The sequence below is a fragment of the Kryptolebias marmoratus genome, linkage group LG22 (assembly GCF_001649575.2).
Source record: "Kryptolebias marmoratus isolate JLee-2015 linkage group LG22, ASM164957v2, whole genome shotgun sequence".
Lineage (NCBI taxonomy): Eukaryota > Metazoa > Chordata > Actinopteri > Cyprinodontiformes > Rivulidae > Kryptolebias > Kryptolebias marmoratus.
In genome coordinates this window covers 24,239,142-24,250,750 of record NC_051451.1, presented here as the reverse complement: position 1 = coordinate 24,250,750, position 11,609 = coordinate 24,239,142, and the positions used below count along the sequence as shown (strand labels likewise).

At 41.0% G+C, this 11,609-nt stretch overlaps 1 protein-coding gene across 2 annotated transcripts in view; it reads right to left on the bottom strand.

The window, feature by feature from the left end:
* The window catches only part of pde10a (phosphodiesterase 10A), a 60,976-nt gene extending 53,620 nt beyond the window's left edge, over positions 1-7,356 (bottom strand). For both annotated transcript variants that reach the window (XM_017412808.3, XM_017412809.3), the window contains exon 1: positions 7,155-7,356. In XM_017412808.3, coding sequence (XP_017268297.1) covers positions 7,155-7,329 — 175 coding nt within the window. In that variant the 5' untranslated portion in view covers positions 7,330-7,356. The remainder of the gene's footprint in view (positions 1-7,154) is intronic.
* Positions 7,357-11,609: the final 4,253 nt, after the last annotated feature.

Below are 11,609 nucleotides of genomic sequence, written 5' to 3'. Positions count from 1 at the left end.
AGGATTCTAACGAGCCTCCATTGTTAGGAGAGTGAGAACAATTTGCAAGCAATCCAGCTTACATCACATCTCAGCTTTAAAAGCTCAACTCCACACTCTCTATTTCTGAATTGAGAAAGCTCCTCGGATGAGAAGCGAAACGTCTTCAGCTACAGAATAGAAGTCCAGTTGTTTTTGTTTTTTAACTTTTTTTGAATAATAATAATAATAATAATGTTACCTCTTTTTCTCAGTGGTTTTCAATATCTAGCAAAAGAAAATAAGATATATGTATTATTATATATGTATATTATACAATTGTCACAGCAGATTTATCAAAGATAAAATGTGACATTTCTTATTTAAATTTTTAAGAATAAAATCTATTTTGTTGCAGTTCTTAACAGCTGACTGTTTCCTTCTTTTTCATGTTAATAAGACATATCTGTTAAAAAATGAGTGACCCATAACTAGCCAAACTAAAAGTGAAACCATACGTGTTGTTTGAGTCATTTTAAGAGAATTAAGATCGAGAGAAACAAACGGGATAGCAGGCCGACTGAAGGTGAGGTGAGGTGGGTGACTGGCAGCTGGCCGCCTGCCGCCCTCATCATCACACACCAAACAAAGTCTGAATGAATCAGAGGAGGGAAATATGGCTGCTGACGTATGAGACGGTTGATCTCTGCGAGCAGCAGACATCAGCACGAGCCAGGAGCAGCCAGACATCAGGTCTGTGTGTTAACTGATAACACACGGACTCAGTCCATTCATGAACTGAAGTCACACACACACTCCTGCTGACCTTGTCTTTTTACTCCTGCTTCCGTCTAAAACTATTTATTTTATAGTCTCCTTATCATCCTTATCACGTCTTTTATTGATCCAGACAAAAAGTGTTGAAGCTCGTGCATCACAGCAGTAAACTTGTTGTACGTCAACAATGATTTTACTGCAACAATAAAACATGTTTGTACTTTCCTTTGTAAATTCATAAAAAACTTTGTGTGTGTGTGTTGGGTTTTAGAAAAATTTATTTTTTTATGTCAACCAAGTCTAAAAGTTAAATTCATTGCTGTTAGTCATACAAAATTGCTGAATATTTTGTTTATTTAACTGTTGCCAATACCTGACAGTTCATCTTTATTCTTTAGCCCCACCTAGTGGCTGTATTTAAAAAGACAAAGAAAGAAGCATCTACAGAGAATTAAATCAGTAAAAAATAGCAAACTAAATATTGTAAAAACAAAAAAGGGGTTGTTTAAAGACTTAAATTAAAATCCTTTTGTATTTCACATTAGGACCAACTGTTTGCAGACACATTTCTCTTAAACAGAAGCAGTGGGTTGCTGTACATCTTCGTCTAAAGAGCATAAAAATAAGTGTGCGTGTGTGTGTATGACTGGTTTATACACTAAGTGCTCTATGGCGTCACAGGAGTCATTATGGCTGTGTCTGTGCTGCACTTCCACACACCCGGTGAGTGGGCACAAAGCCAAGCTAAAGAGACGCACATAATGCTCTGCTGAAGAGTTCGGCCTGTTTATGATGCGGAGAAACAACCTCAGTTAAATCCACGATGACAAAACAAACCCACATGATGGACGAGTATCCTTTCAACGGCCTGAAACTGTGCTCGGCGGCGTCTGAGCCGGTGTCACGTCTTGCAAAAGCACAGTAATAAAAACGTAATCATTTTTAATCACCTTTGGAGACAACCTTATTCAAGATGGCCACCAGAACTGATCAGCCTTAGCGAACACAAAAATGGCTACAAAGCAGTCAGTTTTGCAGATAATGAGGTAAAATTTGGCCTGGTAGTGGGTATGAGTCATTCCCAACACATACTCTGAGCATTACTGCACAAGGTCTTTAAAACTTGGGCTGTGGACAATATGCAGTCTTTCGTGGAGCAGAGGACATTTTGTAATGTTATTTATTACTTATCGACATTAACGTTGGGATACCATCACTGTGGAGAGGAAATATAATAACCATTTGCTAATGACTGTAAAATAACTGCAGAAAAATTAGACAAAGCCTCATGAAATTGTATAAAATGTTCAAAAACTGCTGAATTTAGTCCTGTTTAGATGAAACCTTTCCAGCCAGTCGTAAGCTGTAGCTCTAATAAACATTGCTTAGGAGAGTTTGAAAAGTGTTGACTAGAATAAATACCACTAGCATGACGAAGATGCCAAAGCTGTTGTTTATCCACCATATGTTCATCCAACAATAAACTGCTTGGCAACATGTCTGCCAAAGCAGTGTCTTACGTTGGCAGCTAGGCGCGGGTTGGAGATGAGACAACAGGCGAGAACGGTGGCTCACTTACACTGAGCGGATCTTCTTCTAACTTCCATCCATCCGTCGGTGTTCTTTACGCGCTTGGTTCTGGTTCATGGGGGAGCTGGTGCCTATCTCCAGCAGTCACCGGGCCAACAGCGGATTACACCCCGGACAGGTCGCCGGTCCATCACAGCCACTTGGTGAAGATAAAGCGATAAACGGATGATTCATCCAGTCACCTGCTGCACTGCGTTGGTTAAGTCCCTGATCGTTTCTAATGATTCCTATACATCAGTACGCTCCGTGTAAAAGAACCTTCTGGGCTGTAACTCAATCTTAAAGGAAGTAGGTTAATATTTAACCACTGACAGTTCTTCATTACACAGTTATTCTAGCAAACATATCATAATATTCTGCTGGAAGTGAATCTAACTATAGCTAGATGCTATATTTACACATGCAAATGACCACAGACAGCATTCACATGAACAGCAAACAAATGTTGGAGGTTAGTGTAGTTTTAAAAAGACAGTGACCTACTTTAGTTCTTGCCCTGCTCAGACTAGCTGTCAGCTAGAATTAAGCTTTATTGCTCCAACCCTGAGGTTGTTCAAAGAGCTATCTACAACAGGTGAGCGTTATACTGGCGTTAAACTGTTCCAAAGCAGCTGGTAACACTAGAGGGATGTTAACCAGCTGTGGAGTGTCATGGTCGGTGGGGGTCTGGAGGGGACACCCAGGAGTGGCTCTGTAATTGGCAGGTCTAGGCTGCACACTAAGAGACAAGACAAAAAGCGTTTTGTTGTCCTAATATGAATCTCAAAGCTCCGGCTCCTGCATCTCCTCCCCTGGCTTCACAGAGGCTGTCCGAACAAACGAAAATGATCTACATGAGAAAATACGAGGCTGAGCACCTCAGACTCTCCACTGAATGGGTCACTGAAAGCTCCATTCAGGCTACAGCACAGTTTCATGTATTTGTTTTATAACAGAAGCTAATTAGTCGGAACAAAACTTAATGTGTCTGCAGAACGGGCTTATTTGGGGCATTTAGGAGACAAATATTTTGGTTCATTCTCAGGTTTTCTAACGAATCATAATTAAATTTGGTGCGCTTGTGTTAGTGTATCACAGAGCCCAAAGCCTGCATCAAAAACATTCAGGATGGCAATATCCTGAGTGGGAAGGCTTCAGTAGGTGTGTACCCCCTAAGTAGACACAGATGCCAGGCACAGTTGGAGAAGGAAGCTCTGAACTCTTGACTGCGTAGGCCAAGGGAAACTCTTAACGTGGGCACAGAGCCCGACCAAAGGCTGAACGGCAAACAGTCCTCAGATATATTTTTGTTTTTAGGTTTTTGTTAGAGGTGAAAAAGTCTGCATCAGTAGGACGGAGGCGATAATAAAGGACAAAACTAAGAACTGCCTTCTTGAAGACGTGGGCTCATTTCACCATTCTGAACAATGCTTTCCAAATTTTGTTTATATTTATTATTTATTAATTTTCTCTGGCTGTTAGATGTTTTTTGGCACCCAAACAACTTGATTAGGGTTAAAAAAGACATCTTGACATGCTTTACAATACAGTACATCCCATCACATTGTTGGTGTAGAACAGCCCTGAAAGAGCTACAGAAGGTGCAGGAAGGAAACGGAGCCCAGTCCGATAAAAGATGTGCCGTTTGCTTCTAGGTGCACAACTTTATTTATTTAGTTTATTCTTTTTTGTGCCGTCGTGCTCTTCTGGTCATTTTATGTATTTATTTTTTATCTTTAACGTTTCTTGCTCTTGTTCAGTTCCGGTTCTCCTGCGTTCTCCTCACACCTGCTTCTAATTTGCTCATCATCACACCTGTGTTGTTTACAGTCATTCCCACCAACAATCAAGACAAAACTCTGAAATAATTCCCTGATTGTCACTATTTATAAAGTGGTGATTTTGAGCTTAAAAAATAAATTAAACAAAATAATAATAAAACAAAAACACTTGGCAGGAGTATTTAGAAGTTCAGGAATTTGATCAACACTTATTTTAGCATGCTTACAAAAATAAATCCCCTTCAAGTGAATTTCAGCACAAATATCCACATCATTATTTGTACTTACAGAAGTTTCATTAATAATATAATTTTGAATGTTCACAGAACAACCAGACTGAACTAGTTTTGGTTGGAAGATAAATGGTTTTTAGTATTTCTTGGAGGGAAACGTATCGGCGACACCTTGAATGCCAAAGTTTTAAACATGCAAACTGTTAGCGCTCAGAATGTGTTACGCTTCTACTGCACCAAAATTTAACTCAATAGCTGTAAAAATGACAATTACTGAGCACACAAAACAAACCAATCATTAGTTTTTTTGTTCTTTCTGCTTCAATGTTCACAGAGAATGAAAGCAGAATTCACTGAATATATAATAAATTTCTGGAGGTCATCAGAAAGTTCAGGAAAATGATGAAACCTCAACTATTATTATTAAAAGTATAACTGGATGCTCAATTAGGGATATACTTTTTGAAATTTTAAACATTATAAAACCTCCTTTATAAATCTCAGATTTATGTAATACGACTCAAAAGAAAACTCCACACAGATCTTTTTCCGATCCAAGTCAGTTCTGCTGCACAGACGGGCCTGATGCCCGGTTTTAAGGCGATGCTGTTCTCCACCTTGAACCTGCGTCGTGTGTTTGCCAGCAAAAAAGCAGCTGGACTGCTGATGGAGGTAATTCGAAATCTGCCACTTGAAAAGAAGGAATGCTTGAATTTTGAACTGAAGGATAAGATGAAACTGTGTTTCAGCAATACAACCAACGGCTGCAGAAAAAAAAAAATACAAAATAACATTTCCAGTTGCCCTGGGTTTGGCCCTGGAAATGATCAGACAGAGGGAGGTAAAACTCTGAAGTAATTTGCACAAGACACCAAGTTTTTTACCCCTTTCAAAACATTTATATTTTAATGCTAAGTCTCTGTGATCATCTGATCGGATTAAAACTTCCACATGATGTTTAATCTGAAAACCACACGGTTTCTTACAGCTCATGTGTTGGTTTGTCTCTGGTTAGGATCAGGAACTGAAACTTCTCGGTTAGGATTAGGATTCAAACGTCATTAGTTGTGTTACAGGACACCATTTTATTGGTTGCTAAGGCAACGCATCAGAAATGTGATTCACAACTATCCGAAGGGGAAGTAAAACGTCACAGTTCTTGTTTAAACAAAAACAACACCTTTTATCATGTGATCATTTTTAATAATTTCTATATTTGTCCCTAAACAATTCTGGACAGACGTGAGGGTTTGGTGCATGAAGTCAAACGGGTCAAAAACAAAAGCATCTGCAATTTCTGACTGTGAATATTTAGCAAAAGGAAGAAAGAAAACAGCACAAGAAAGACAATAAGGTGAATTTTTATTGGAAGTTAGGATTCTGAACCCCAGCTTCTGTATCGTTTGGTTTTAGACAAAATCATCTTTTTCCTCTTTATGATATAAAACAGAAAAAAGTGTTTCTTCATTTATATTGTAATCCATATGAAAGCAAAAAAGGAATGAGGTAAAATGAATAAAGCTTAAACTAATGCTATGTTAACAAAAACTTATGTCTGCAGAAACCAACATTTCAGCCGAGCTGTAATGTTTTTGTTTTGTTGTTGATTTTTTGAGTACCATGTCCTGCTGCCCACTTCTCATCTGATAAAGTTCAGATCCAAGCAAATGAGCCATTGTAGCTTAGATTCTGCAGACTTTGGCCAAAATCCTGACCCAACTGTCCTCAGTCTTTAACGAAAAACAATTATGCTTCATTTTCCTGTGCATGAAATGAAATGAGCGTTCAGTCCAAAGGCCCGCTCAGAGAGTCATCCTTGATTACTCTTTTTAACCACACAACAAACACAATAAATGAATCCTGCCTTCACAGCTGCAGTAAAAATGAACAATTACGTTTGACCTTTCTTCTACTTACAGTAGTTTCTGAATCATCAGGTGCTTCTTCAAGACAGTTGTGTTTCTGATTAGAATGAGCTCCCAAATCCTGGCGGTGCTTTGATAAAACACTCTGGATTTGGGATTCGTTCTGTAGCTACAGATCTAAGTTCATCCTAAAACCAAACGTTTCGTCTCACAAATGTGATTCCATCGGGGACAAAGAGGAGATTATAAAGTAATCTTCAGCTGAATAAATGATTTTCTAGGAATAAGAATACTGGAATCAAAGGAAAGAATAGTTTAACATTAACTCCAAATACACGGATGCAGATTATATTATGATTACTTTGAAAAAAAAAAAAAACACTGAAGATATTATAAACTCCCAGTTTGCAGCTGAGTTTGTGCTCATCTGTAACTTGATGAAGTTGGCGTCAGATAATTACCAAAACACAAAGTCAGTCGTCGTTATTTTCACTCCAGAATCAGTTCTCAGAGTTTTCTGTTAAACTGATGAGTTGCTCAGTTCTTCTTGATAAATTCATCATTTCTGAGCCTTTTCGGTGAAAGGGAAAAGCAGTTCCTCGCTTTCTACAGAAATCATGAATCCAAACCAGTAATTGAATGAATATTTTCAGATCACACAGAAACATTCACATCCAGGCGGTTTTTTGTGACTAATTTTTGCACAACAATAAAAGTCTTAAGCAGAGATTTATTGTCTCCCAAAGTGTTGTTTGGTATTTTTCATCATGAACAGAACATTAACTATCTCATCATCCTTTATTGTAAACTGTTGCAAAAATACTTGTTCCTGGAGCTGTCACTGATCCAGCAGCCTTTAAGTTGGTGAAAGCAGCTGCTCGGAATGAAATCCTCCCCGTGAATAAAGGAATTTAGCAGCCAGTCACACATGCGCTCTGGGAGCCTGTCAGCCTCCAGCCCCGGCTCCTTACCTTGCTCGCTGCCTCCTGCAGGCACAGGTTCCTGCTCGCCCTGGTCGTCGTCGGGACTTTTCCGTTTCTTCGACATTTGCTGCTTCCTGTTCTGGTGCCGGACGGCTCCGCCGCCGAACAGACAGATCTGCTCACAGCGTTGAGACTCCTTCAGCCGGCGGGATATAAAACACATCCAACAGTCCGGGGGAGGCGCGAGGAGAAGTGTGAGTGAACCTCAGTCGCATTCATTCAGATCCCGTCTCTGCTCTGCGCCCTTTTCAGCGAGCGGCGCGCGCAAAGTTACCAGGAGGCGCAGAGAGGAGGCGCAGCGCGGCGGCACGGAGCGCCATCAGCTGCTGGAGCCCGCAGTCATCGGACGAGATGATGAGATGATGCTCCAGGAGGCTCCGCGCTGGGGAGGGGTGCTTTCCTTCTTGCCAGATGAGAAATATTTGCAGCTGAGGTGATTTCTTTTTGGATCACGTGCCCCGCAGATTATAGCTGAACTCTGAACTGATGGAAATTACGCACAGAGTTGATCCAAACTTGTTGAGCTATAAAACCAACATGTGATTTCCGTCACTGCGGGGGTGTTCTTTCAAAAAGAAATCACGTTAGACTTTTAAAAATCTAAGAGTGCCTTTTTTCCCGACTTGAATGCGGCGACGTCAGACTCCGAGTCTAATCAGGAGTGACGCACAGCCGACACGGCGGGGACTCGGGGCTTCCTTCTTCCTCGTACCTGTGGAAAGGGAGATTAGCTCCATGCAGTCAGCCTCCGCGCGCTCTCGGCCTTTGAGCTCCGCGCAAAGTGGCAGAAAGAAAACGCTCCCCGGCACCAGTTTGTTAGGAAGATTCCAATCCGGAGTGAAACCGGAGTCACGCCACTACCGAGGGGCAGAAAGTGGAGCGCGCGCTTCCCCTTCGCGCCATCGGTCCTTCTGACAACAGAAACCAGTCTGTTTGTCCGCGAGGCGTGCTGCGCAAACAGTGTCAGTGGTCCAAGTGCCGGAGCAGGAACGGAACAAACAGGCATTGTGTTCTGAGTCTGGGGGAGAACAGGTTTGCGCAGGAGCCGCACAACTTGAGGATTAGCTTTCAGTAAATGCGCGAGCAGAGAGTCTCGTGCGTAACTACAGAGGAGGGGATGACGCCACCAGTTTGGCTGCTCACAAACTGCTCCAGTTGGAGACTTTTGGCGTCGCAGCGGCAACAAAAGAGACTCACATCCAGCTGGATGGAAACTGCGCAGATTAGCGGCGACACGTTTTTTCTGACAGGAGAGGCGCAGATGGGTGCCACGGTGACCTCAGCTGAGCCTCTCTTTTATTCTCCCCCATATGCTGATTTATTTATGAACACCCACGGGGTCAGGGAATCGTTTTCCATGAACTACATCTGCTTCAGATTTCCCGTGCATCACCCAGATGCGGCTTCGCGCTTAGCTCTCTTATATTTTCTTCTTTTTTTTTTTTTTTTTTTTTTTTTTTACAAACATCTAAAAGCAGCTTAGCTCCAGTGCAACAAAATGCAGCTGCATTCACGCACGTGACGCTGGTATTTCATGGTGTTTTCTGAAGGTAAACACGCCCTCCCCTCCTCCCATCCCTCATTCACTGCAGCCACTGACGTCAAGGCATGCTTGCGTCAATGCTCCCTGCTTTGACTGAGAGCCTTTTTTTTTTTCATTGGGATCATAATGGGATTATTAGGCTTAGAGAAATACCCTGCCTTACTGGCTTTTATAGATTTTGTTTGATAAATGCTCCATTTTCTTTTCCTGCTTTGATTATTATAAGAAGAAAAAGGCACGAGGCAGAAAACTGGCTCTTACATCAAAGAGGCTGGTTCCACTATTTGATTATGCTATTTCCTTTTCAGTACTTTAACAGCAATGAGGATTAATCCAGAAAGAACCTCCTCACATTATTGTTTCTTTTATCAGCACCATGTTGTATTAAACTGGAATCTGGGTAAAAATCCATGAATGCAGAAGCTCTCTGATTTCTTTAACATGAGTTAGTATTTAGCGAGCTGCTCTCCCCTGATGTGGACAGACAAGACCCACAGAAACTTGGAGGAATCAGGTTTAATTCTGTGTGGGAGGATGGTGTGATGTCCTTCTGCTCTGACCTTGGTCCCCTGGGCTGAATGGACTCTTGTGCCTCTTGGCCTCGGCGCTGCCTCAGCTCCTCAGCGTTCACACTTTCAGACATACGTACTGCTGAGTTGTCATCCATAGGTAAAGGTTATAAAAACAATTTACCCTTAGAGACAAACAGAAAGAAGTTAAAGGCCTAGCATTCCTTGAAGAAAGGCTGAATTTGCGCCACAGCCACATCTCAGGAGATACGTTAATGCTCGGAGGATGTGTTGATGACTCTCAGCTGCTACACCAGATTTTAGCTCAGTATCTGTAGAATTGACTGAGTTATAGCCATTTATATGCTTCCTGAGGTCAGCTGGCGGTGGCAGGCACGTTAAAAGTGGGTTGACTCGAAAAGTTAATCAGCTGTAAATGTTTTTTCAGTGATTACATTCTAAGAGTTTGATTAAAATCCATCCGCTGTTTCATGAGATATTTTGCTAACAGTACAGACAGACATTACCAGAAAACATGATCGCCTTTTGTCGACAGGTGACGATGAAACGATCTTAAAGGGGATATATTTAAAGTAAAGGCACTTCTTCTGCCCTTGATAGTTTATATTTGGATGTGTGAAGGTACAACCGATTTCTAAACGGACGGAAATAGAAGTTCAGAAACATTCAAAAATATCTCATTTGATGAGCTGTTCTGCGTCACTAATCTGGCTCCGAATCCAAGAAACGCAGCTTCTTCATCTCACGACACGTTCACTGTCCCTCCGAACCCTTTCTGCTGCCACTTATTAGTCTTTAAACTGCAGCTTTTCATTAACAATAAGATTTCATGACTTGGGAAAGAAACAAACCAATAATGTTAGAAGTCTGTTAAAAGAGAGACTTAGTATCAGTGTTTCTTTGTTTGTTCGGCCACAGGACAGAAAGTCGGATCTGTGTGTCCCTGAACGCACGGCCCACAGATGAATGGACTCACAGTGGAGTCTATGAAGCTGACCTTTGACCCTGAGCAGCCGTTAATGTTTGTTCATTAACTAGCTGCAGGGCCTTTGTGTCACTCAGCAGTTTATTTGCAGTGTGATGTTTTTAGAGGACTTTTGGTAAAACCACAACAGACAAACTCTCAACCTGAGACAAAAAGGTAAAATGTAGAAAGAAACAATGACATAATTCTTGTTTTTTTTTTACATCATCTAGGAAAATTACAATAAAAATTTGGTTTGTGACTTCATCTGCTCCTCCTTCTTAGGAGCTAAAAGTAGCAAAAGGCCAGCTAAGAGCTAAAAGTAGCAGCATTGTAGCTGAAAACTGAAAGCAGCATAAGATGACGAAAACAATCAGTCTGCCGAAACAGATTTCAAAGAGAGCAGTGTGTCTGAAGGTCTCCTGAATGAGCTGAACGTTTTCATGTAAGAATGGCTAAAACAGCACAAAGTCTGCAGAAGGAGATAAAAAAAACAGCTGAAAACAAACAGGAAAACATTTGTGTGAATGCTGACTCAGCAAGAGTTTACAACATGAAGTTTAGTTTCTTATGACTGCTTTCTTTTAGCTCCTTCAGCTGAAGGCATCGGAGAGCAGACGCTGTTTGTGAATTTATTGTCCATTCAGCTGTTTTCAGTCAAACCTTGGAGTTTATTATTCGTATGAATCAGTTCTCACACAGTGAAGAAAAGCTGGAAATTATTCATTTTGTGTGAATTTTAAAGACAAACAGACTCAACATGTGGTCTGTTGGGTCTCTTCCTAAAGGCGCCGTGTTCACAGCTGACACCAAGGAGATGAAGATGATGATGATGTTTACGTTCAGCTCCCTGGACATTCAGGTTGTGAAGCTTAACGATGGAAACAAACCAAGCATGACTTTTTATAGCAAAATGAAAAGAAACAAACGATTCCAGATAAAATGCTTTCTTGTCCCTGACAACAAACTTTCAGCAACTGTTGTTGCTGAAGACCTGCAACTAAAATCAACATCTCCATCAGCTTAAAGGCCAGCAGGACGACATGAACCCAAACAGGGGCCGATAAAACGTAAAACGAGCAGCAGGAAGTGAAGCACATTAAAGGGAGGCCTTTAAGAATCGTTAATTAACCGAATCAAACGTTTGCGTTCTTCCATTTCAAACCTAAAATCTTAAAAAGCAGAGTTGTGGCACAAAATGTTTTTATCTATTTACAGTCAGTACATTTAATTTGGTTTCTCATTTACATTATAAACAATCTTTAAATCATTCTTAAATGGACACTTGTGTGGTAAATTTGATGGAGTTTTGCTTAATATAAGCAGATTCAAAGCGATCATTTCTTTAAGCCTCAGTGCTTCTCATCAGCACCTAAACGTCTCGTAATGGAAACATCCTGAATTAA